Source organism: Zootoca vivipara, chromosome 2 (assembly GCF_963506605.1).
Source record: "Zootoca vivipara chromosome 2, rZooViv1.1, whole genome shotgun sequence".
NCBI lineage: Eukaryota > Metazoa > Chordata > Lepidosauria > Squamata > Lacertidae > Zootoca > Zootoca vivipara.
The window spans coordinates 8,544,480-8,570,750 of record NC_083277.1 but is presented as its reverse complement, the minus strand read 5'-3'; the positions used below and the strand labels follow the sequence as shown (position 1 = coordinate 8,570,750).

At 47.8% G+C, this 26,271-nt stretch overlaps 1 protein-coding gene across 1 annotated transcript in view; it reads right to left on the bottom strand.

The window, feature by feature from the left end:
• The window catches only part of LOC118080236 (uncharacterized), a 33,334-nt gene extending 15,619 nt beyond the window's left edge, over positions 1-17,715 (bottom strand). Inside the window, exons 1-6 of the mRNA XM_060270922.1 lie at positions 17,290-17,715; positions 11,742-11,837; positions 10,579-10,809; positions 7,877-7,899; positions 6,791-6,909; positions 3,279-3,795 (exon numbers count right to left, since the gene is read on the bottom strand). Coding sequence (XP_060126905.1) covers positions 3,279-3,795; positions 6,791-6,909; positions 7,877-7,899; positions 10,579-10,809; positions 11,742-11,837; positions 17,290-17,703 — 1,400 coding nt within the window. The 5' untranslated portion in view covers positions 17,704-17,715. The remainder of the gene's footprint in view (positions 1-3,278; positions 3,796-6,790; positions 6,910-7,876; positions 7,900-10,578; positions 10,810-11,741; positions 11,838-17,289) is intronic.
• Positions 17,716-26,271: the final 8,556 nt, after the last annotated feature.

Sequence of the window (26,271 nt, the reverse complement as noted above, 5' to 3'; positions counted from 1 at the left end):
CACCCTGAAGCGCCAAATCTGCACACGCGCGTGATCCAATTTGGTGCTTCTGCACGTGATTTGGTGCTTCTGCGCATGTGCGTGTGCCAAACCAAAAAATAACCCATTCTGGGACTTCTGGGTTCCGCGCAGGATGCAACCTGAAAAGACGTAACCCATAGCGGACGTAACATGAGGTATGACTGTATAAATATAATCCATACAAGCAGATATATTTTAGAACGAAACACACCCCAAGTCCAAAGGAGCTCTTTTCCATAAGAATTCTTATTTTTGTAACTGCGCAATAATAATCGCCATTTTGTTTCCGTCTTCAGCCCGGGCTGCCATATTGTTGCAGTGTGTACCAGGACTCCAAAGAAAGATCAGAAGAAAATTTCAGGCAGCAAAGTTTCAAAGTTATAAAAACAGGTTTATTGTTTTGTCAGACAAAAGCAATAGGTGCATTCAGGCAAAAATGCACAGCTCCAAAGCTGCGTGGGGTGTTCTTATACATGTTTCATATAGCAAAGCCCAGCCTCTTGCAATCTTCTTAAGCCTATCAGCATCATTGCTCTATTGTGCTTGTAGCCAATCAGAGTAGTTTTTACCCACCCGGCTGCCTTTTTCTGTTTCAAGCTGCATTGCTGTCCTTGCCCCACTAGGTGGTGCTGCATACCTATTATTGCATCTAACTAGCTGGCAGTTACCTCTCAAGCCCACCTGTGTCCTATTATAGCTTATGCTGGTTAATTTAGTGGCTAGCTAGTCTGTCACAGCATCTTAAAAAGCAGAGACATCACCTTGCCGACAAAGGTCCGTATAGTTAAAGCTATGGTTTTCCCAGTAGTGATGTATGGAAGTGAGAGCTGGACCATAAAGAAGGCTGATCGCCGAAGAATTGATGCTTTTGAATTATGGTGCTGGAGGAGACTCTTGAGAGTCCCGTGGACTGCAAGAAGATCAAACCTATCCATTCTTAAGGAAATCAGCCCTGAGTGCTCCCTGGAAGGACAGATCGTGAAGCTGAGGCTCCAATACTTTGGCCACCTCATGAGAAGAGAAGAATCCTTGGAAAAGACCCTGATGTTGGGAAAGATTGAGGGCACTAGGAGAAGGGGACGACAGAGGACGAGATGGTTGGACAGTGTTCTCGAAGCTACGAACATGAGTTTGACCAAACTGCGGGAGGCAGTGCAAGACAGGAGTGCCTGGCATGCTATGGTCCATGGGGTCACGAAGAGTCGGACACGACTAAACGACTAAACAACAAAAGTCTGTCACTTAGCTGCTCTTGTGCTGAGCTCTTTCCTTGACAGATTGTTCTAGCAGCTGCAGTGGTTAGATGCTTGCATAGATCTGCTGAACTGCTGTGTCTGCTTATTTGCTGCAATATTGTGCTGAACATAATATTTAGCTGAAATGGAGCTGCCTATTTAAAATGGAGTTTCTCTGGCTCTGGTCAAGAGGACCTTACATTCTGTCCCTGCATGACTGGGTGCCTCAATATCTGATCTTGTTTTGCCAACTTCTCATTAAAGTTTTCCATTGAGGGCTGTATATCATGCATTCAATTATAATTCTCACCTCTTGTGTTTTCATTTAAGTAATTAAATTATTTCTGGCTGAGCTTCGCCAAATCATGATGTAAATATGAAAAGATAGCCGTTGCTCACCTCCTTAATCCATGTTTCAAGATTAGCGTCCCTTTAAAGTCTGAAATTCAACATCCAACGACTGTATAATTTAGCAGTTTTTTCCCCTTTTTTTCTCCTCCAGCTGGAACATGCCTGTTCTCCCTCCCCCCAAATCTTATAATTATGAAAATCTGGTGTCTCTTGCATGCAGGAGTGGCTGTGGAGAGTGCCTGCCGTGCTGAGCTCTTAGACCCAGCGACCCTGCCGCTTGTACCGTGATGCGAGCCAACAGATCACAGGCAATCCCTGGGTCTGTGAGACAGTCCTCCCCCACCCTGGGGAATCTGCCAGGGCTAATTACCCCCATATCAGCCCTGAATTACTAGCACGGCTGGAGTCCGTTCGTGTGGGAGGCAGCCATTTCCCACAGCAAGAGACCGGAAGTCCCTCATTGTGCAGCGCATAATTGAACTATGGCACTCACTGCCATTGGAGGCAGAGATGGCAACCAACATAAAATCATGGAATTGCAGAGTTGGAAGGGACCACAAGGGTAATCTAGTATGGATCTCTGCAATGGAGGAGTCTTTTGCACAACGTGGTGCTCAATCTGGTGACCCTTAGATTAAGAGTCCAGCACTATCCAGAGGACACCCCATTTGACGCCCCCAATATATAGAATCTAGCTTGTAAATAAGGTTTATTTCTGACAAAGTGTGGATACAGCGAGGCTGTATTTGCAGAGGACATTTGAAGCTGACACCTTGTTCAATTTCTTTTACATTCTCTTCCTGTCTAAGGTCTCCAGAGCAAGGAGCTATCCTGCCTGACGTGGGTGAAGGGGTTCATTTTTTAGTCCTCTATTCATCCAATGATATATGCATTTTCACAGTTGCATAAGGTCGTGGGGAGAGGAAGGTTTCTTAGAATCACAGAGTTGTGAGGTCTCCCAAGGGTCATCTAGTCCCACCCCCTGCAGTGCAGGATTTTTTTTGCCCAACGTGGGGCTCAAACCCACAACCCAAAGGTGGTAAAGGTAAAGGGACCCCTGACCGTTAGGTCCAGTCGCGAACGACTCTGGGGTTGTGGCACTCATCTCACGTTATTGGCCGAGGGAGCCAGCGTACAGCTTCCAGGTCATGTGGCCAGCATGACAAAGCTGCTTCTGGCGAACCAGAGTAGCACACGGAAACACCGTTTACCTTCCCGCTGTAGCGGTTCCTATTTATCTACTTGCATTTTGACCTGCTTTCGAACTGCTAGGTTGGCAGGAGCTGGGACTGAGCAACGGGAGCTCACCCCGTTGCAGGGATTCGAACCGCCGACCTTCTGATCAGCAAGCCCTAGGCTCTGTGGCCCACAGCGCCACCTGTGTCCCTGCCAAAGGTGAGGAAAATATTATTTAGCAGGACTGTTAAAAGTACTACTATCTCTTTAAGAAGTAAGCTGCAGAGGGAATTATGGGAAAAGGAAGTAATATGCAAAGCCACAACAACTCATTTTTGTTTTGTTATTTCTGCTGATTTTGACTGGAATGAATCCCCTCAAAGGTCCCCTTGAAAAACTGCCCAATGTGCTCTTGGCTGGTAAATGTTTTTTATATCAGTCACTCGGGTCTGGAGAGAAACTCCTGCTGGGCCTGAGAGGCAGATTTAGTCTCCTCAGGAGATACTGAGGTGGGTTTCATTTTCCCACAGACGAAAGAAAGGGAGGAGGGTCTCTCCAGAGAACGAGGCTCCTGAGAACGTGTAGAGTTCAGCTCCTGAGTCAGCGTCAGAAAAAGACACACGTCCCCCTTCATAGCCCAGAGTCACCCGGATCCTCCTGGGCTTCTCATTCAGGGACAGAGGAGAGTCAAGATGGGAAGTGCAGGCCATATACTCATCTCCCCACTTCCCCACAGCCCAGATTCCTCCCTCATCCCTTACGGAGAAGTAGCCCTTTCTCCCCACAGACTTCCTGGCAACCCCCACTTCCCACCATTCCGCACTTTCCACATTGACTTCCCAGAAATGTCTGCCTGCTGTGAATCCCTCAAGTCCCAACACACAAGGCCACTTGTTGAATCTCTCAGGATTGGTGGGCAGGTCTTGCCTTTCATCTCCCAATCTGACACTTTTTCGATCCTCGGACAGGATGAGGCAGGGGTGGGCTGTGTCTGGATCCAGAGTCACATTTGCTGTTTTGGGAGAAGAGGAGGGAAAGAGAAGATTAGGCAGAGTCAGCCAAGAGACAGAAACGGGCATCTTTAAAAAAAAAACAACAACCAAAAACCCCAGATTCCCTTTCAGATCAATGGGATTTCTTTGCATCACATGCAAGACTCCTCCTTGCAGACTTTCATCAGAATAAATATCATCCTTGTTGGTTTTTAAATCAGTTTTCTTCACTTTCTTATATTTGATGTGTATTGTGTCTGCCCTCCTCTCAACCCAGGCATTTTCTAAGAGGAAAAACCACCCAGTAAAGCTTTTACTCATCTCTTCTGTGTTAGTGAAGGGGAAAGAGAGGAGAATTGGAGGAGGCAGGAGAGGAGAGAAGCTGCTTTCCTCTGACAATCTCTGTGGGAATTGGGCTTTGGGGACCTCTGGGTTGGGGTGGGGGATGAGGACCCCCCTGTAATAATAATAATAATAATAATAATAATAATAATAATAATTGTCATGGATTTAGGTACAGAGCATTATGGGAACTGCGAAGATTCATGGGACTTTGGCCCTTGAGAGGGAGAACGGCCTGGGAAAGTAAACTTCTGAACTCTAAGAGAGAGATTTCTGGCTCTTTTGATCCCGTGTAACCCTGCAGCTGTGAAATCTCCCATTCCTGTGCGATAAGAAATTAGGGAGGAAGCTCTGTCCGGTGTGTTCCAAGAACTGAAGGCGTTAATTGCCCTGTAGGTTGATTAATGGCTAAACACAAGACATCTGTGTAGCCTCTATTTGATTGACAAGACTAACGGTTGTAGGTTCCTTGATTGGATTATTCAAATCTCAACTCTAACGTAGATTGGATAATGAGCCATAAGCCCACGTGGAACACCTCAAGGGTTGTGGGGATTTAAGTCTGTTAGAGATGAGCTTTTTTTGTCCTCTTTTGTCTTGCAAAATGACCCAGCAAGGTACTGCTGTCCTGCTCATCTTCAAAGAGCCTGAGAAAGACTGAGGTCTGCGTGGCTCTTGACTGCAATTTGCCGGATGGAGAGATGCAGTCTTGGATCAACCTTATTCTAAGTTTGTACTTGTAAGTTAGCTATGCTTTCTTGTTTTATCTTTGTATTCCCTTTGTTTTGAGAACTGTTGCATGTTACTTTGTTATGCTATTTTTATAATAAATAGTTAAAAGAGATTTCTTGTGGATTTTGGTCCTTCCTGGTCGCACTGCTAAACCCAGTCCTAGGCTGCTTTGCCCTCTACCAGGCAGAACGTGTATTCTTTGTCCCGGAGGTCTGTAAGTGGACCCCCTCCGGGTGGTGGCAGCGATACCGGTTAAAGAAGTGTTTTAAAACCCCTGTTCGAGCCATAGAGGTATAGCCAGACCCTTCCCCGGGTAACGCAAGCAGCCCCAGCAGCCTCCGGAGGGAGAGCTGGCGGTGCTATAGGGGAAGAGGTTGAGGGTACCGACGGGCACGAAACATCACAATAATAATATCACACTTGCCTACTGCTCTTCATCCATAGGTCTCAGGGTGGTTCACAGCATAAAAATACAACACAAAAGCACATATAGGCGTCCCCCTCACTTTCGCAGGGGTCATGTTCTGGACCCAGAAGTAAAAATCAGTTAAATGAGGAGCCTGTTTATTCCTCATCTCCATCTCTCTCACCCACTTGGTCTCCCCTTGCCTTCCTCCCTACTATCTTGGAAGTTTAGGCCTTGCCGCCAGGGAAGAGTAGGCATGTGGCAGGGCAATTTCACAAAGTACGGCTTATTCCATGTTTCTCTTTTGGATTGAATATAAACCATAAAACTAATTCCCTAGAGGAAAGCAGGAATAACTCAAAAAGTTACCAGTTAGGAGCTAAGACAGTCATGATAGACAAGTGTACAGTTGCCATATTTTGAAGAGCAAAAATGAGGACACATTTGCCAACTTCTACTTTTAACCATGGATTGCTATGACGACACTCATTTTAAATACCCCTACTCTATTTCGGCTTTCGAAGCTATGATATACTAAACAAAAATATAATAATAATAATAATAATAATACATATTGCTCCCTCACTTGCCACATCAAAGTATTTGGGCTCATGTTCACACCTTTGTGAACATAAGCATGCACAGAACAATTTATTAAACTGTTTAACACGTACATATGGACTCTGCTTAAGGGCAGGGAGATGTTAACTCTTGCCCTCCCAGACTCCTTCTCCAAGATCTTGTAGCTGAGTCAGCGTCCTTTAAGTTCAGGATTTACACAGTATGTAGATGCTGCTCTGTTGTGATTCTCTGCTGCAGATTAGCTTAGCCAGGTGCCTCTAGATTGGAGTCTAATGTTCTGTGCTTTCCCCCACAATCAAGCAGTATATAAATTTTATGAAATAAAGCAAAATCTATGAAATTGAGCAGGAAACCAGGATACTAGTCTATAGGCAGGAATGAAACTCAGACTTCCTCATGAACCTTTTAAGCAGAATTGTGCCCTTTGGGGTTCATGTGCTTTTGCTTCCATCCTCAATGGGGGAACCCTTAGGAGATCTTGAAGGCTGAAGCGCTAGATATGGCAGCTGCAGGGGGGACGTATGAGGAGGAGACGGCTCAGGCCTTGGCTCCAATGCTGAGAAACAAGCCTGAGCAGGAGGCAGAGGGGGAACTGGGGGCTTCTTAATGCCCTTTGACACCATTCAGAGCAGGAGAACCTCCAAAAGGACAAACCCAGATTGTGTAGACGGGGAACCAAAAGGAAAAGGAGGTTCCGTAGAATTGTAAACAGAAGCACATGATGGGAGGAAAAAATCCCAACTTTGCTCTACACTCTGGTTCAGGCTTTCTTTACAGGATCCAGCATCACAATATACATGGACCATTCTGGGGGACAGGAAATGAAGGCTGGAGCACCGAGAAGGAAGCTATCCTGGGGTTCCTCAATTCCATGCAATAAGAGCCTGGCATGTTCACTTCTGAAGAAGGAATAGAATTCCCAGTGTGAAATCCTGGCAGCCATTTTTCATTACCCTTCAGTTGTTTAATTGCATCCTCCACAAGGTGATTTAGTTCACAGGATTCCAAGATCCAGTTCCTCAGTTCTGGAGGGAAAGGCAGTGGCTTCTCTGGACTCTCTCTGTTCTCATACCTGGTGAAAAGAAAAACAATGAATGGCCCCATTCTGGCACCTTCTCCCTAATTATTACAGGTGATTTCAATAAAATGAACCAAGGGGAAGTTTATTTCTCATCAAGTTTATTTCCATCACAGATTGGTGAGACCTCAGTCCAAAACCCCTCAGGACAGCTGTCAGTGGCTTTGTAAGGATGCTAAACAGCACAAGGGACAAGATGTAACCCCAAGCGACACCACTGTAGGGCTCCCATGGCTTCCAATGATGCTGCCCCATAACAACATTCTGGTAAGGTCGCAGGATGTAAGAACCAAATCCCTGAAGTGGAATGTCTGCAACCCCTCCCTCCCGGAGCCTGCCAAGAGGTCAAGGAGAACAACTCCACCCTCCCATCACCCCCCCTCTCACCCAGGAAGGGTGCAACTCCATGCCCAATTGGACTCTCCCTCCAGAGGCAGGAAACAACCAGACTTTCACAAACACCCCTCTCCAGACCACCTTCTGCCTCTCACGCTGGAAACGCTCCCAAGAAAAAGAACCCACCTATTCTAGACCGACAGACCTTCCCTCCCTAAGTGCCTCAGAGGGGCTGAGTTACCAGAGTTGAATGGTGGTTTCTAGTTGGACATGGAAATCTATTGGTACGTCCTAAGCTCTTCCCAAGCATCTTTGGCACTTTCTCTTCTAGATGTTTGAAATTACCACAAAGTCTATGAACAGAAAGTGCAAGAGAAAGAAAAGTGCCCCCATCCCTGGGTGAAGTGATGTGGGGAGGGAGGAGGAAGTTGACCTTGAACCTTGGAGGGAGAATTGGGGGGGGGGGCTACAAGTTCAAAAGAAGGGGCTCTATTTTTACCTGTGAGATGCTGCAGGGAGTGAGTCCTACAGTTTCTCCCCTGCAGCCCCTGGAGGGCCATGTTTGAGGTTCTTGCATCCCAGCCTCATGGAGGGATGCTAATGGAAATGAGCCAGATCCACTTACCTCTCCAAGGTGCTTCTCACATCCTAGAGGGGGAAAGAGAAGGGAATTAACTGAACACCACAAGCCACACTAGGAAGACCCCCTCAGACCCTGGCCCTCGGATTTCAGTCTGCCTGGCGCATGCCAGGTTTTTGGGTAGGGATGGTGGAATCAGTCAGTTTTGGTTTCTCACAGCTTTTATTTTTCTAGTCTGAAATTATGAATTATATTGGGAATTCTATCTTCAATAGAAGATTCCAACCCATCTCATGTCTTAGATAATAATTTATTCACTTTAATGCAGTTTGCATTGTGCAATTCAGACATAAGTAAGCCTACAGGATAATCCTACCAGGGCACTGTCCCAAATGGTCTTCCATAGAAGTCCCCAAATTTCAAATTCTACTTTCCAACTGGAAATTTTAAAAAAGCATATGCAGCATAAAATGCCCCCAAAGGGGTAATAAAACAGCTCAGTGTTTATTTGGGTTCATCCACACTTCTGCTTTTCCTGTGCCCAGAAAACACAGCTCCAAGGGTTTTGCTTTGCCCTGCCACTTTCCCTCCGGAAAAATCTGCTCCTTAGTGCAATATCAAAGCAAAGATCAATCCGGAGAAAAACTGGCTGAGGTTTGCTCTAATTCAGCACTAAAGAGTGGGTTTTCCTGGAGGAAAGGGGTGGGACAAGCAGCAGTCTGGATGAGTCCCTCTGTCTTGCTCTTTGGTCACTGTGACTGAGCACCATTTTCATAGGCGTCAACTTCCGAATTGAAAAATAAGGGATCACAGCGGCGTGGAACCGGAAGTCGCTGCTGTGCATGCATGGACGTAGGCAGGGGGGCAGGAGGGGGCAGTTGGCCCCCCTAGAAGCAGGGCCGCTGGTCAGCCTGCCCCGCTGCCCGTCCCTTCTAGCCGGCTGGCTGTGGGGCGGGTGGAGGGAAAGCCAGCCAAACGCTTTGCGATTTCGGGCTGATCCTGGTGCCCCCTCGCCCCTGCTGATCGCGGAGGGGGAGGAGGGGGTCAGAGCAGCCTGATTTCGGGCTGATCATGGTGCTCCCTCGCCCCTGCTGGTTGCGGGGGGGGAGGGGGACGACCATGGCTTTCCTTGCCCCACTGTGGCCCCTGCCCCCGTGCCTTGGCCCCGCCCCTTGCCCCCCCCTAATTTTGATCCTGGCTACCCCCCTGTGCGCATGTCTGGACATGCACAGAAGCTTACCTTCCAAGTCCCGGACTGCAGAATCCGGGACCGGCAGCCGTGTGACACCGAAAGTTGCGTCAACGCAACTTCCGGTGTCGCTTTGCCCTTCTATGGGCACCAAAAATGGCCACCGCCGGCTTCGAAAGTCACTTCTACGCAGAAGGAACCTCCCCTGGCTGGCAGGAGCTGCTTTCAAAATCCAGGGGAATTATGGATTTTTTGCCATTCGGGATAACATCGGGAAACGGCTTTAAATACCGGGGTTTCCCGCGAAAAATGGGAAACTTGGCAGCTATGCCATTTTGGGCCAATCTGGATACATGGGGAAGGGGATCTACCCAGAAGTTGTGAAGTTGTGGAGGAAACTGGAAGAGAAGCTTGGTCAAGAAACTGGCTCATGTCGGAAGGAGGCCTGAATGCATCCTAGGTGAAGCCCAGCCCAGGGCAGGAGGGCAGCATTGCCAAGCAGGAAAGCATTCGGACACAAATCACCAGCAAAGAGCAGAAAACCACCTCCAGTTCTATCAAGACCACAGAAGAATCTCTAGTCTGCATTCAGGTGAGTTAAGCATCCCAGGTCTCTTGGTTCTTCCTGTCCATTACAAACTTGACTAGAGGCTCCATCAACTGAGCCCCTGCATTCCTTGCATACATGAAAGGGGCACATAAGTATTTAGTTTGAAGATTGGTCAAAACTTTGGAAGGAAAACCTTAAATTTACAGCATGCACAGTTCTAAAAGAGAACGTAATGAAAATGATATATCGCTGGTACATGACGCCAGTAAAATTGGCAAGAATGTACAGAAAGAAGGATAAAGCATTCTGGTAGCAGATGGTGATTTCGACCATACGTGGTGGAGGTGTGACAAAGTTAAAAGTTTCTGGGAACTAATTTACGAGCTAAAAAAATTATTTAAATATACGTTCCCCAAAAAACCCAAGGCTTTTCTGTTAGGGCTGATGGGAAATGAAATTCGGAAAGCAGACCAAAGACTGTACATGTACGCCACAGTGGCAGTGAGAATATTACTAGCCCAGAGATGGAAAACGACAGAAATACCTAAAATTGCGGAATGGCGAGTGAAGATGTTGGGATATTTAGAGTTGGCGAACCTGACCTGCAGAATCCGCGACCAGGAGGACACGAAATTCAGAGAAGAGTGGAGTAATTTTTTGGACTAAATTATAAGAATGTAAAGAGTCTGGCGGGTATAAACTAGATCCTACAATAATGATGTAATATAGATACAAAGTTTTGTTAGTAAGCTAGCATTTATCTGTAGGAAACGATTGAATTTTAAGGTGCGCGAGTAAAGTGAATTATACTACCTACTCAAGGGAGGAGGGAAGTCAAAGCATGAAAGTGCTATACAGTGTAAAAAAACCAAAACTTATATGTCGATGTAAAGAATCTGTTGAAAAAAGTAATAAAAATTTATTTGGGAAAAGAAGAAGAAAGGGACACATAAAGGATGGGAGGCAGCCTCTTCCTGGAGCCTTGGGCTGCTCCTGCCACCGTCTTACCTGCAGGAGTTCACTCGCTGACTGCTGACACTTTTTCTCCATCTCCTGGATGATCTTCTCAAGAGAGGAGAGTTTCCTGGAGAGTCTGGCCAGCTGCTCATCCCTTTTCCCTGCAATCTCCTTCTTCACCTCTTCCACATGATTCATTCGACGTTTTTCTTCTTCTTCCAGGAGCTGGTGCAGTTGTCTGAACTTCTCCACAGTCTCCAGCCTCTGCATTTCTGTTATTTCCTGCAAGAAAAAAGGAAGTCTGAGTGTGGAAGATGGTCAGCCTTCAAAACATCAGGAAGAGAATTATGAGAATTCAACAGGGAGGACACTTCTGATTTTTAATTACTGTTTCTGTTGACTTCTTTTTTGCAGAGGGCTACGGCCTAAAAGAAGGAGCTTTTTTTTCCTAGCCTCAAATATCCCTGCATGTTTTGGGGCATGGCATAACCAGAGTTCATAGTTGTCCAGAGAACATCCATGGATATAAAACACCCCTCAGTTTAGACTGGAGCCATTTATGTGTAGGAAGGCAACAGAAACAGGAGGAGGAGGAGGACAAAGTGCAGAGTTTATCCCCATAGCTCCTCTGTTATCTTTATAGGTTCAAAATGGCCTCAGTTTCCTAAAGATGAACAAGAGCACACATTTAGAAAGATAATTCTTTAGTAATATTTATGGTAAATCAAGATGTGAATTGAACTGCTTTCACCCTCTCATCAGGCTTCTCCTTGACTGCTTTTCACATAATAAATGGCAATGGGAAATAAACTCAATTTAGTTGCATTCAAATGTGAACTTACCTAATTCACAATTGCTGAAAAAAATTGGGGACCAAAACAGAACAATCCTTTGAAATTCACATCTCTGAATTTTTCATGGTTGACCCAGCCAGGTAATGTTCACAATAAATATATTTATGAGGGTAGAGTACATATCAAAATATTTATACAAGGAGGTACTTACCCTAAGGGGTCACGAAGAGTCGGACATGACTAAATGACTAAACAACAACAACTTACCCTAACATCTTATTCATTTTCAGAATAATAAATTAATAAACAAACTGATATGGGAAAATTAGAAATAAATGGGCAGATCTCCCCATCCCTCCTCAGTCCTGACTCAATTCTTCAAGTGCTTGTTCCCTCCATCGTAACAATACAGACACTTACCAGGAGGTCTTTGCTTTCCTCGTCCAGGTCTGCTTGATAGGCCAGAATTTCATCTCTCTCTCCCCTCAGAATCTTCAGGTGGTGACAGATCTCTCCCTAAAGAGAAAAGGAGGAACTCAGGTTTGATTGAGACACAAAGAGAGGAGATGAAAGTTATATTGGCTTCTTGCACCCAGTGGCCTTGCTATAATAGCAAAGTAGTGTACTGAAATAAATAAAAGTACAAAGGTTTTCAATCTTTTTGGGTCCATGGCTCCCTGGACCAACTACATTCTTTCTGCGGCACCCCTGTGGGGCTCAGGGTCCCAGTTAGGTCCCCCCTTGCTTGCAGAGCTTGCAGCCCCTCACCCTTTCTCGAACATGCTCCCTTGCAGAGTGCTCTCTCAGCCTCCTTAGAAGTCCTCCTCTTGGTCTCTGAGCCCCAAAGAGAGGTGCCTCCTCACACTGCCCCACAGGGGCCTGGGACTTGTCTGTCCATTCCCAACAGCAAGGGCCCCTTTCTTACTTCAAGGCCGCCTCAGTTCCTGGCAGCCAACACCCCCTGGCCAGTCCCAGAGGCGCCATTCGACTGCGGAGCTTGCTAACTAGTTTGGAGAAGAGCAAAGGCCGCCACGCTTGCTCCTTTGTCTTCTCCGAGGAGGCTTCCAGCTTGACATCTCATCTTCAGGTCCCAGGGAGACGTGGGAGGAGGAGGAGGAGGAGGAGGAAGGGCTAAGGCAGGACCCGGAATGAGGATTTTATTTTTTATGTATAATAGCACAGCTCCAGTTCTGAGTTGTCTTTTTTTTTTAATATTTTTATTAATTTTCCAATTAAAACCAATTATATCACATTCAATATTTCAAATTATACACATATATATATCAATCAAACCGAATGTTATGCCAAATCATCTAAAGAATTTTTTATTTGGGTTCCCATGCTTCAAGAAATTGGGAATTCCTCGCAACCGTCCACTGCCGTCTTTTTTCTAAAGTTCAAATCGTCCTCCAAGTTCATAATAATCCAGATCTTCCCCTTACAGTCACTTAGATGTTTTCCACTTTCAACCGATTGTTTCCCAGCTGCTGAGATAAATATCAAACAAAGTTTCACAGATGTTCTTTCTCCTGTGTGAGTTAATCAGTCCAGCCTCCCCATAAATCTTCTTAGTGGAGCTCCCTGTTGCGTCGAAGCAGCTCGAAGCAGCGCCATCTTAAAAAGCTCAAATCACTTTCGTTTTCTCTCATAGCCATGAAGATTTACGATCTTTATAGAATTTACAGCTTTTCCAGGCAGGAGACCCAAACATCAAACCATAAACTCTTGGTAAATTAATGGATCTCCTTGCCCTATAGCTGAACTTAGCTTCAGGTCGCTGCTCCAATTTAAAGTGCGTCACAGCTCATAAATCCTCCGAACGCGTCCAGAACTCCTTCCGTCCGACTAGGGGGGGGCTTTTCTCATCGGCAACTCCACATCTTTAAAAAATATGCTCAGTAACAACAGTTATAAAGTTCAACTCACACAGTCTTTTGCTTCTCTTTCACTCCAAACAAGCCAGGACATCGCGTCCGGGAAGGTACGAGGCAACATATATGAAGAAAAAATAAAAACTCACTTCCCTTATCGCTCCGTCCCCATCAATCCTTCTTCCAGATGCAGTACAGCCTTTGACTCCTCTCCCTCAGCAGCATAAATTTCTCAGCAGTAAACAGCGCTTCTTCCCCTCCTTCTGAAGTATGTCCATAGATTTAAGCCTAATTATCTTCTTTAACCATGGAAATCCCCGCCATGCAGATTAGCGTCCGGGAGTCCTCGCCCTCGTAAGTGCTCAGCCCAAGCTCCCCCCACTCCAAAAACAGTCGGAGTGGGTCTGGGGGCATTGCGGGCCAGCGGCCCCTCTCCGTAACCCCCGGAGAGGGTAGGGGGTTGCCATTTACTCCCCTAGCAACCGCCAAATTCCTTACGAAGGTCAGAGAGATGGAAAACAGGTCCGCCATTCCTGCCGGCGGAAACCGGAACCTCCAGTTCTGAGTTGTCATGACAAAGTCATCTTTATCCCTAGTCTTTGCAGATGCTACTCTGAATCACGGAGTCCTTTTCCATTTGGGGTGGGAGGAGATCCTCAGCCCCTCCCCCGGCTGAAACCTCATTGCACAGGCGCCGCAGCACCCCCAGAATAAGCGTGCTCCCCACCAGTATGTGCTTCCACCCCCCTACTCCTAAATCTGCTTCCAACAGATACTTGGGGGGGGGAATCCTGCACCATCTGGTCAATTCCTAGCCACCGGTACCCCCCTACAGCTGATCCCTTACTGCTCTCTTTTGCAGGGCTTTGAGGAGGCATCCTGCTAGCCAAAGGAGACATGTACTTAGTTGTGTATGTGCAGAGGCGTCCTTCCCATAGGGGCTAGTGGCTCATTGTGCCAGGGCACCGGCCTCTCAGGGGCACCCCAGCATTGGCAGGGCGCAATGAGCTACTAAGCCCTATGGTGCCACTGCCGCTGCCACTTCCTCTCCCTCGGCCGCGGGTGTTGTGTATTGAGTCAAAGGATTTTATATCTGTATTATTATTGTCTGTATTTGCATTAGGATAAAGTAACTGCCTTTTGGTTCCAGAGGGTACAGCTACTAGTGGTTCATTTAAGCTGCTGTATTTGGATCCTCTGTCTTATTGGTTCCCTCCAAAAGGCAGCCCTGTGATTGCCTGATATTGTTCTCTCCAAAATGTATCCCTTTCTAGCTAGTCCCCCGTCCCTATAAATGTAGCTTTCCTGTCCTCAGAGTCAGTCTTGTTTACTTTAATAAAGAAGTGTTACTAGAGAACTGTCTCCAGCATATTATGTCAAGAGAGCTGAAATCACAAACCCCACGTCACAACAGCGGGAATCCCCTGCCTGCTGAGCCGCTGTCAGTGGGAGGGAGTGGCAGTGGCGGGAGCGGCTTTCGAGGGGCCTCCTCCACATCACTGGTGCCTGTTTCCCCACCACCATCACTCCCGGGGCACAGGTGGCGTCGTGGCAACTGCCTCCTGCTCCGTGGCCATTGGGCCAAGCTGGGTCCTTCGCAAGCGCAGCAGCAGCGGCAGATGGAGGAAGGGGAAGAGGGAGACGCCGCTGGGCTCGGGCAGCAACCAGTGCCTTCAGCACATGGTGCCTGGCGGGCTCTGCCTCCGCCCAGCCCGGCTGAGAGGCGGGCCGGGCTGAGAGGCGGGGCTTGGCCTGGGACGCTGAGGAAGGAGAGGAGGAGAAAGGGAAAGAGAAAGAGAAAGAGAAAGAGAAGGGCCTCCTTGTACAGGCTCCTCTATCGGAGGCCTTGGAAGCCGGGGAGGAGCATCTTCTCCCGTGCCCCGGGCATGGTGCGGGGGCCACGTCCTTCTTTTCTGGTGTTCCACTGCCCCCTTCTCTCCCAATAGCCCCTGCCCCGCCGGAAAGGGAGGGGGCGCCGGAGGTAACTTTTGCGCCACGGCGCTGGATGTACTTAAGACAGCCCTGTGTATGTGCAATTTACGTTTGCAGTATTCTTCATGTGTACAAAGCAACCTTGCTGGGGGATGCGGATGAGGTTAACCCTTTCACTCCCTACCATTGTCCCAGTTCAAATCTTTGAAGCAGCTGTGAGTATTTCAAGGGAATATCCCTTTGTCCCCCTGGCAGAGAGAAAGACTTGGAGTACTGTGTCCAGTTCTGGACACCACGGTTCAAGAAGGATACTGACAAGCTGGAACGTGTCCAGAAGAGGGCAACCAAAATGGTCAAAGGCCTGGAAACAATGCCTTATGAGGAACGGCTTAGGGAGCTGGGTATGTTTAGCCTGGAGAAGAGAAGGTTAAGGGGTGATATGATTGTTGTTGTTTAATCGTTTAGTCGTGTCCGACTCTTCGTGACCCCATGGACCATAGCACGCCAGGCACTCCTGTCTTGCACTGCCTCCCGTAGTTTGGTCAAACTCATGTTCGTAGCTTCAAGAACACTGTCCAACCATCTTGTCCTCTGTCGTCCCCTTCTCCTAGTGCCCTCAATCTTTCCCAACATCAGGGTCTTTTCCAAGGATTCTTCTCTTCTCATGAGGTGGCCAAAGTATTGGAGCCTCAGCTTCACGATCTGTCCTTCCAGGGAGCACTCAGGGCTGATTTCCTTAAGAATTGATAGGTTTGATCTTCTAGCAGTCCATGGGACTCTCAAGAGTCTCCTCCAGCACCATAATTCAAAAGCATCAATTCTTCGACGATCAGCCTTCTTTATGGTCCAGCTCTCACTTCCATACATCACTACTGGGAAAACCATAGCTTTAACTATACGGACCTTTGTCGGCAAGGTGATGTCTCTGCTTTTTAAGATGCTGTCTAGGTTTGTCATTGTTTTTCTCCCAAGAAGCAGGCGTCTTTTAATTTCGTGACTGCTGTCACCATCTGCAGTGATCAAGGAGCCCAAGAAAGTAAAATCTCTCACTGCCTCCATTTCTTCCCCTTCTATTTGCCAGGAGGTGATGGGACCAGTGGCCATGATCTTGGTTTTTTTGATGTTGAGCTTCAGACCATATTTTGCGCTCTCCTCTTTCACCCTCATTAAAAGGTTCTTTAATTCCTCCTCACTTTCTGCCATCAAGGTTGTGTCATCTGCATATCTGAGGTTGTTGATATTTCTTCCGGCAATCTTAATTCCTGCTTGGGATTCATCTAGTCCAGCCTTTCGCATGATGAATTCTGCATATAAGTTAAATAAGCAGGGAGACAATATACAACCTTGTCGTACTCCTTTCCCAATTTTGAACCAATCAGTTGTTCCATATCCAGTTCTAACTGTAGCTTCTTGTCCCACATAGAGATTTCTCAGGAGACAGATGAGGTGATCAGGCACTCCCATTTCTTTAAGAACTTGCCATAGTTTGCTGTGGTCGACACAGTCAAAGGCTTTTGCATAGTCAATGAAGCAGAAGTAGACGTTTTTCTGGAACTCTCTAGCTTTCTCCATAATCCAGCGCATGTTTGCTATTTGGTCTCTGGTTCCTCTGCCCTTTCGAAATCCAGCTTGCACTTCTGGGAGTTCTCGGTCCACATGCTGCCTAAGCCTGCCTTGTAGAATTTTAAGCATAACCTTGCTAGCGTGTGAAATGAGCGTGATATGATAGCCATGTTCAATATATAAAAGGATGTCATATAGAGGAGGGAGAAAGGTTGTTTTCTGCTGCTCCAGAGAAGCGGACACGGAGCAATGGATTCAAACTACAAGAAATAAGATTCCACCTAAACATTAGGAAGAACTTCCTGACAGTAAGAGCTGTTCGACAGTGGAATTTGCTACCAAGGAGTGTGGTGGAGTCTCCTTCTTTGGAGGTCTTTAAGCGGAGGCTTGACAGGCATTTGTCAAGAATGCTTTGATGGTGTTTCCTGCTTGGCAGGGGGTTGGACTGGATGGCCCTTGTGGTCTCTTCCAACTCTACGATTCTATGACTTCCCTCCTCCCAGCCATCCCAGGAGCCCTACTTTGGACCTGATAATTAAAAAGAAAACCTACCAAGAAGAATCCACAGCTATTTCTCCCCTCAAGATCCAGGGATCTCCTACCTTGTATTCCTTGAAAGCCTCCTTCAGAGGAATCACCTTGTGATTTTCATGTTCCTTTGATCTGTCACACACCAGGCAGATGGGGGCTTCGTGGACTTTGCAGAAGAGCTTCAGGGGCTCCTGGTGATCTTCGCAGACTCCTCCTCCCTCTCCCTCTTGAAGGCTGAGATTCTGGGCTATTTCTACCACGTTAGCCAGTTGCCGGTTGCAGATGAGGTTCCTTCTCTGAACTCTTTGTCTGCATTGAGGGCAGGAAGCCCCTGCCTCCGATTCCTCCCAACACATGTACAGGCAGGATCGGCAGAAGTTGTGCCCACACTCTGCGATGGTCACTGGATCATTGAAGTAATCCAGGCAGATGGAGCAAGTGGCTTCATCACAAAGATTCTGGATTTGACCCCCTGCAGCAGCCATGGCTCCCTCACCAAAGACTCGAGTTAAGTTTCACTTTATCAGTTTTCAGCCACTGGGTGTTTCCTTTCCTGGAAACATGGGTGTACCCAGCATGGGGCAGGGTGGGGCAGCTGCCCCCCCCCAGAAGCAAAAAAAAAATTTTTTAATCGTCCTGCTTCACGGTGGCTGAAGCTGAGCTGGAGACACGTCGGGGTCCCACAAGAAGAGCCTGAAGCGGCTCAGCAAGGCGCAGCGGCGTCACTAGCTTTCTGGCAGCAAATCAGAAGGCACCCCGCCTGGGGGGTGGGGCGTATGTCACGTGCATAAAGGCTAGCGACGCCACTGGGAGGAAGGGACCCGTGCGAAGGGAAAGGAGGAGCAATGGAGTCAGGGAAGCGGCTTCCTCCTCCTCTCCGTTTCTCCCTCCCCTCCTTGAGCTCCAGCGTGAGGGCAGCGCGGGAGCCGCGTCCCTAACCAGCCCAGCCCAACCCCGGCGGCGCTGCCGCCACCACTTACTGCTCCTGCCGGCTGCGGCCCAATGGCGTGCCCAACCCCTGCTGGCCCCGACTCCAAGGGTTGCACATGGGTCGCTCCTGGCAGCTGCAACAGCAGCAGGAGCCACGGAAAGGGGAGGGGTCTTCGCAGCAGGAGGTGGAGAAGGAAGAGGGGCTCTAAGCCGCAGAGCCAGGCCTTGCCCCTGGGGAGGGAAAGGAGGGTGGACCTCAGCTTGTGCCCCTGCCGGGTCTGTGGGAGGCAGAGGCAACTTGAGCGTGCAGCTTCTCGGCTGCTCGGCCAGCAATCCCTCCTCCTCCTACTCAGGCGGGGCAGCCGTCGGTGGAGGTGGCGAGGGAGCGCCGCGCTGCCCCCCACAAAGTGGAGCCTGGGCCCTCCCGCCCCCCTATTGTGATGCCCCTGGCCGCACATGTGCGCTCCCCCGGGGCAGCGCCCAGGATGAAACTTCTTCCCGGAGTCAGTTTCACATGGGCTCCATGGCCCCGTCCACATTCCCACTTTGTGGCCCCTCCCCTCCCGTGCCTTGGCCCTGCCCCTGAACGACCATGGCATGCCCCCACCCTAGTTTTGATCCTGGGTACACCCCTGCCTGGAAATGACTCATAAACTCAGTGACCACATGATCTTTTTTAAAATTAAAATAAAGAAAACATGTCCCCAGGTCTTTGCAGTTTCTGAATGTTTTCTCAAGGAGCAGTGAAGGCTCCTTGATTGCTTCCCATGCTTTCGATAACAAAAACACACACTATCTAGTAAGTTGTGGTATTCATACTGTAACATTTTCATTCATAGGCTTCCTTGTTGCTGCTCACCTAAATGGACGGGAGTTTTCATTTAGCAAGGGGTGTTAGAATTTCACTCCTCCGTTGCTGGATGTGTGATTGTATACAGTGGTACCTCGCTAGACGAATGCCCTGTTAGATGAATTTTTCGCTATACGAATAGGTTTTGCGATCGGAGGTTGCCTCGCAAGACGACGAGGTTTTCTATGGCCGCCGCTTCGTCTTGCGAAGCGTGGCTATAAAAAACTCCGATCACAAAACCTATTTCATAGAATCATAGAATCATAGAATCATAGAGTTGGAAGAGACCACAAGGGCCATCCAGTCCAACCCCCTGCCAAGCAGGAAACACCATCAAAGCATTCCTGACAGATGGCTGTCAAGCTTCTGCTTAAAGACCTCCAAAGAAGGAGACTCCACCACACTCCTTGGCAGCAAATTCCACTGCCGAACAGCTCTTACTGTCAGGAAGTTCTTCCTAATGTTTAGGTGGAATCTTCTTTCTTGTAGTTTGAATCCGTTGCTCCGTGTCCGCTTCTCTGGAGCAGCAGAAAACAACCTTTCTCCCTCCTTTATATGACATCCTTTTATATATTTGAACATGGTTATCATATCACCCCTTAACCTTCTCTTCTCCAGGCTAAACATACCCAGCTCCCTAAGCCGTTCCTCATAAGGCATCGTTTCCAGGCCTTTGACCATTTTGGTTGCCCTCTTCTGGACACGTTCCAGCTTATCAGTATCCTTCTTGAACTGTGGTGCCCAGAACTGGACACAATACTCCAGGTGAGGTCTGACCAGAGCAGAATACAGTGGTACTATTACTTCCCTTGATCTAGATGCTATACTCCTATTGATGCAGCCCAGAATTGCATTGGCTTTTTTAGCTGCTGCATCACACTGCTGACTCATGTCAAGTTTGTGGTCAACCAAAACTCCTAGATCCTTTTCACATGTACTGCTCTCAAGCCAGGTGTCTCCCATCCTGTATTTGTGCCTTTCATTTTTTTTGCCCAAATGTAGTACTTTACATTTCTCCTTGTTAAAATTCATCTTGTTTGCTTTGGCCCAGTTGTCTAATCTGTTAAGGTCATTCTGAAGTGTGATCCTGTCCTCTGGGGTGTTAGCCACCCCTCCCAACTTGGTGTCATCTGCAAACTTGCTCAGGATTCCCTCAAGCCCATCATCCAAGTCATTGATAAAGATGTTGAACAAGACTGGGCCCAAGACAGAACCCTGTGGCACCCCACTAGTCACTACTCTCCAGGATGAGGAGGAGCCATTGATGAGCACCCTTTGGGTTCGGTCAGTAATCCAGCTACAAATCCACTGAATGGTAGCATTGTCTAGCCCACATTTTACCAGCTTCTTTACAAGAATATCATGGGGCACCTTGTCAAAGGCCTTGCTGAAATCAAGATAGGCTACATCCACAGCGTTCCCTTCATCTACCAGGCTTGTAATTCTGTCAAAAAATGAGATCAGATTAGTCTGACATGACTTATTTTTCAGGAACCCATGCTGACTTTTAGTGATCACAGAGTTTCTTTCTAGGTGCTCACAGACTGTTTGCTTAATGATCTGCTCTAGAATCTTTCCTGGTATTGATGTCAGGCTGACTGGGCGGTAATTGTTTGGGTCCTCTCTTTTCCCCTTTTTGAAAATAGGGACAACATTTGCCCTCCTCCAGTCTGCTGGAACTTCGCCTGTTCTCCAGGAATTTTCAAAGATTATTGCCAGTGGTTCTGAAATCACCTCTGCCAGTTCTTTTAATACTCTTGGATGTAGTTCATCTGGCCCTGGAGACTTGAATACATCTAAACTAGCCAAGTATTCTTGTACTACCTCCTTACTTATTCTGGGCTGTGTTTCCCCTGCTGAATCATCTGCTCCATATTCTTCAGGTCGGGCGTTGTTTTCTTTCTTGGAGAAGACAGAGGCAAAGAAGGCATTGAGGAGTTCTGCCCTTTCTCTGTCCCCTGTTTGCATTTCACCATCTTCTCCTCTGAGTGACCCCACTGTTTCCTTGTTTTTCCTTTTGCTACGGACATACCCATAAAAGCCCTTTTTGTTGCTTTTAACCTCTCTGGCGAGCCTGAGTTCATTCTGTGCTTTAGCTTTTCTGACTTTGTCTCTACACGTGCTGGCTATATGTTTGAATTCCTCTCTGGAGATTTCCCCCCTTTTCCATTTTTTGTACATATCCCTTTTAAATCTTAACTCAGTCAAAAGTTCTTTAGATAGCCAGCCTGGCTTCTTTAGGCACCTTCCATGTTTCCGTCTCATTGGTATTGCCTGAAGTTGTGCTTTTAATATCTCCCTTTTAACAAACTCCCAACCATCATGAACTCCCTTCCCTTTTAGTATTACTGTCCATGGGATTTCACCCAGCGTTTCCCTAAGTTTTCTGAAGTCGGCTTTCTTAAAGTCTAGAATTTGGACCTTAGTATGCTTGGTTGCTCCTTTCCGCTGGATAATAAACTCCAGAAGAGCATGGTCACTCCCACCTAATGATCCTGCCACTTCTACCCCACTAACCAAGTCATCACTATTGGTTAGGACCAGATCTAAAATGGCTGATCCTCTTGTTGCTTCTCCCACTTTCTGGACAATGAAGTTGTCTGCAAGGCCAGTGAGGAATCTGTTCGACCTTATGCTCTTGGCTGAGTTTGACATCCAACAAATATCAGGATAGTTGAAATCCCCCATTACTACCATCTCACTTCCTTTGGAATGCTTGGCCATCTGTTCCAGGAAGGCATCATCTGTGTCCTCAGTTTGGCTTGGGGATCTATAGTAAACTCCCACAATGAGATCACTGTTGTTTTTCTCTCCCTTAATTTTGACCCAGATACTCTCAATTTGGCTTTGAAGTTTTAAATCCTGGATCTCTTCACAGGTATACATATCCCTAACATATAAAGCTACTCCTCCTCCTTTCCTGTTTGGTCTATTTCTCTTAAATAGATTGTATCCCTCTATTACTACATTCCAGTCATGAGACTCATCCCACCAGGTTTCAGTGATGCCTATTATGTCATATTTAGTTTGCTGTACCAAGAGCTCAAGTTCATCTTGTTTATTTCCCATGCTCTGTGCATTAGTATACAGACATTGAAGACCGTTGATCATTCCCCCATGTCTCTTATTTAAGGATATTTTCGTCCCACCACTAGGTCTGCATGCTGCTTGCTCCATTTGGTCCTTGACATTTGGATGATCATCTTCAGCATTTGATAGACTCCTACCTTCAGGACCACTGTCTCCCTCCCCCACATAAGTCAGTTTAAAGCCCTCCTGATGAGGTTTTTGAGTTTTGTGGCAAAAACATTCCTCCCAACTTTTGTGAGGTGCAGTCCATCACTTGCCAGAAGTCCATCTTCAAGAAACTGCAGACCGTGATCTAGGAATCCAAACCGTTCCTGTTTGCACCATTTGCGAAGCCAGTTGTTCACTTCCCCTATTTTTCCCTCTCTCCCTGGGCCATGTCGTTCAACTGGGAGGACAGAAGAGATGACAATTTGTGCATCTAATTGCTTCAACTTCCTGCCCAGAGCCTCATAATCATTTTTGATCTTCTGTAAGCTATGGCTTGCAGTGTCATTGGTTCCCACATGCACCAAAAGGAAGGGGTATTTGTCGGTGGGTTTTATGATTCCTTGCAGCCGTTCTGTTACATCTTTGATCTTGGCCCCAGGTAGACAGCACACCTCTCGAGACATCTTGTCAGGCCCACAGATCACTGCTTCTGTACCCCTCAGTAGGGAATCCCCAATCACCACTACACGCCTCTTCATAGGCTTGGTTGGGATTCTTCTATGTGCTGTCCCTTCCAAGGTTACCTGCATATTTCCAGAGGACTGACTTGGTTGCTCGTCTTCATATTCCTCATCAACTGTGATGAGGGAGAGATCCTCAGGTGGAGTCTGTTCCTCGTCTTCCATGAGCACTTCAAAACGGTTGTGTAATTCTAAGCACTCAGAGCGATCCCTGGGCCTTCTACTTCTATGAGTCACGTTCCTCCATACATCTGGCTGCTGTGTTGGGGAACTGACCTCCTCCTCAGGGAGATCCCCTGTCTCCTCCTTGGTGCAGACAGTGTGCTCTGCTGCATCCAAGAAAAGCTCCAGCTCTTTAATTCTCTGGAGCGTAGATACACGCCCCTGAAGCTGCTGCACCTTCTCTTCCAGAAGGGCAACCTTGTTTTCCAGTAGGGCAACCAACTTGCAATTGTTGCAGGTGTAGCTACCCACATCCTTTGGCAAGAAAACAAACATTGCACAGGAATTGCAGGTGACTATGGTTGTTCCCTCCACCTCCATCTTGAAAACCTTGAGGTCAAGGGGGAAAGAGGAAGAGGCCTAGGTCCCCCCTAACAAACGTATGAGATTTGCTGCCCTAGGTCAAAAAGATGGGTCACCCAGATCCAAGAGGCAGATCCAAGAGGCAGCAGCCCTAGAAAACCAGCACAAGCACACAAACAAGTAAGAAAACAAATAAGCACACAAGGCATTTGTCTAGCAAAAGGGGAACCAGCTGTAGCTAGTGTTCCGCTGGTCTCTGCCGGTTGCCCCTCACTGCTCGCGGCAACCAGCAGAACACAAAGGGGAACCAGCTGCAGCGCTCACTGGAAGGACAGATTGTGAAGCTGAGGCTCCAATACTTTGGCCACCTCATGAGAAGAGAAGACACCCTGGAAAAGACCCTGATGTTGGGAAAGATGGAGGGCACTAGGAGAAGGGGACGACAGAGGACGAGATGGTTGGATAGTGTTCTTGAAGCTACGAACATGAGTTTCACCAAACTGCGGGAGGCAGTGGAAGACAGGAGTGCCTGGCATGCTCTGGTCCATGGGGTCACGAAGAGTCGGACACAACTAAACGACTAAACAACAACAAGGACAATTGCTGGGGGGGGGGAGTCTCTGAATGCCCATTGCTGGGAATCACAAGCAGGGAGGTTGTCGTTGGTGACCAGGAGAACAGGAAGTTGGACCCCTTTGGCCTTTGGCCTGCTCCAGCAGAGCTCTTTTTGCATACTTATAACCCAAAGTTAGAGAGACTCCCTTCAGGAATCTGTGGCAGGTGTAGACAGTGATAATCAGGATCCCCGATAACGGTAATTGTTCAGTGTGGATCACTTAAGTTTCTTGATAATGTAGAAGTTCGCCCCCCCCAAATAAAAATTTGTGGAACAAACAGCCATGTTTGCTCACTTGGCCGAGTCATCAGGGTGTTGTGAAGAGGTGAGATTAATTAGGAGTCCTTAGGCTAGTTTCTCCTGCCAACCTAGGAGTTCAAAAGCACGTCAAAGTGCAAGTACAGTAGATTAAAAACCATCGAAAGAGAAGAAGGGAAGTCATTGGGTATTTCCAAGTTTGCAAAATGTTTATTTGAAATTGTAAAAAATAAAATATTATAATAAGTATTATTATAAAAAACTAGCTGGCCCTGCACACGTTGCTGTGTGTTAAGTCTGTAAAATGGAGGGCAATAGCCCCCCTTCAGATCCCCTGAGCCTCAGAGTCCCCCTGAGTTGAGGCGAGACACTGTGGAGAGGGCAGGTTTTATCCCTGTGTCTCTCCCTCCCCTTCTGACCCATTACGTATCCCTGCCCTCTATTGCCCCCCCACCTCCACTTGGCCTAGTCTGGAAAGCGGCCTAGTCTGCAAAGCCGAGGTGAGATATTGTGGAGAGGGCAGGTTTCATCCCTGTGTCCCCCCCCCCCGTTCTGACCCATCACGTATCCCTGCCCTCTATTGCCCCCCCACCTCCACTTGGCCTAGTCTGGAAAGCGGCCTAGTCTGCAAAGCCGAGGTGAGATATTGTGGAGAGGGCAGGTTTCATCCCTGTGCCCCCCCCTGTTCTGACCCATCACGTATCCCTGCCCTCTTCCCCCCCCCCCTTACCTCCACTTGGCCTAGTCTGGAAAGCGGCCTAGTCTGTCTGATAATGGCCGCCTGTGTGGTTTTAGTTGCTTGGTTGATGATGATATCATTTGGTTTGTGGCTGTGGCTTAGATTTCACAGGAAGGGAGGGGGTGTACTGTGGGAGGAATTCTACTTGAGGGCGCTGTTTGAGTTGGTGGAAAACCAGGTCTGTACCTGCGCAGGTGTGCTATTTGAGGTTTTCATGTCCCCAGCAACCCCCGGGGAGTGGCCTGGATCGTTGTGTCAAAATTTCAGGATGATCGGTCAAGCGGTTACGGAGAACATAGCAGCCGACAATTTCAAGTTTTTTACATTTTTTGTATATATAGATGAAATATAAGAATAACAATCAGAGGTGTCTTAGCCATAAAGGCTACTGGCGCAAGGCGGCAAGTTCTGGAGGGTGCCTCCGCCATGCCGCGCCACGCCCAGAGCCTCCTCCCTGCCGGAGGAGCTGCCTCAAGCCGCACCGGCAGCACCGCCCTTGCCCGCCTCTTCTCGGGCTGCAGGTGCTGGCGTCGGGCTGCCCCCTCCGGCTGCCCACTGCGCCTGGCCCTGCCCGGCAGAGCGCGAGTCCGTTGTCGCCGTTGTCGGTCCTGCCCGCGGTGGGTGCGACATGGCGGTCTGGGGGGGGGAGCGAGGTGGGCTGCAGAGGGGCCCGAGGGAGAGGTGCTGCCCACCCGGAAGGAAACGTGGGGGTGGGGGTGGGAGGGCGCCTGAGGGATCCCTGCACCATGGCACCCTGATAACAATATTATCAAAACAGATAAACAGGGATGCTGTTTTTTTAAACGGAACCAAAAAGGCATAATAAAATGACATTTCTGATTAAGTCTTGCCTAAACAAGAACTATATTAAAAAAGTTGACACCACTAATAATAAATAGGAGAATTTCAGATAAATGGGTGCAGACACACTAAGATATCAATTCCTTGCAGAACAAACAAACATTTGCAAAATTCTCCCAAAAGAGAGTTGGTGGGTTTTTTTAACAATAATGTTGTTGTTGTTTAGTTGTGTCCGACTCTTCATTATCCCATGGACCATAGCATGCCAGGCACTCCTGTCTTGCACTGCCTCCCGCAGTTTGGTCAAACTCATGTTTGTAGCTTCGAGAACACTGTCCAACCATCTTGTCCTCTGTCGTCCCCTTCTCCTAGTGCCCTCAATCTTTCCCAACATCAGGGTCTTTTCCAGGGAGTCTTCTCTTCTCATGAGGTGGCCAAAGTATTGGAGCCTCACCTTCAGGATCTGTCCTTCCAGTGAGCACTCAGGGCTGATTTCCTTCAGAATGGATAGGTTATAATCACCATCATTATCATCATAATCACCATCATCATCAAATCAGATAGCGCTTTGATTCC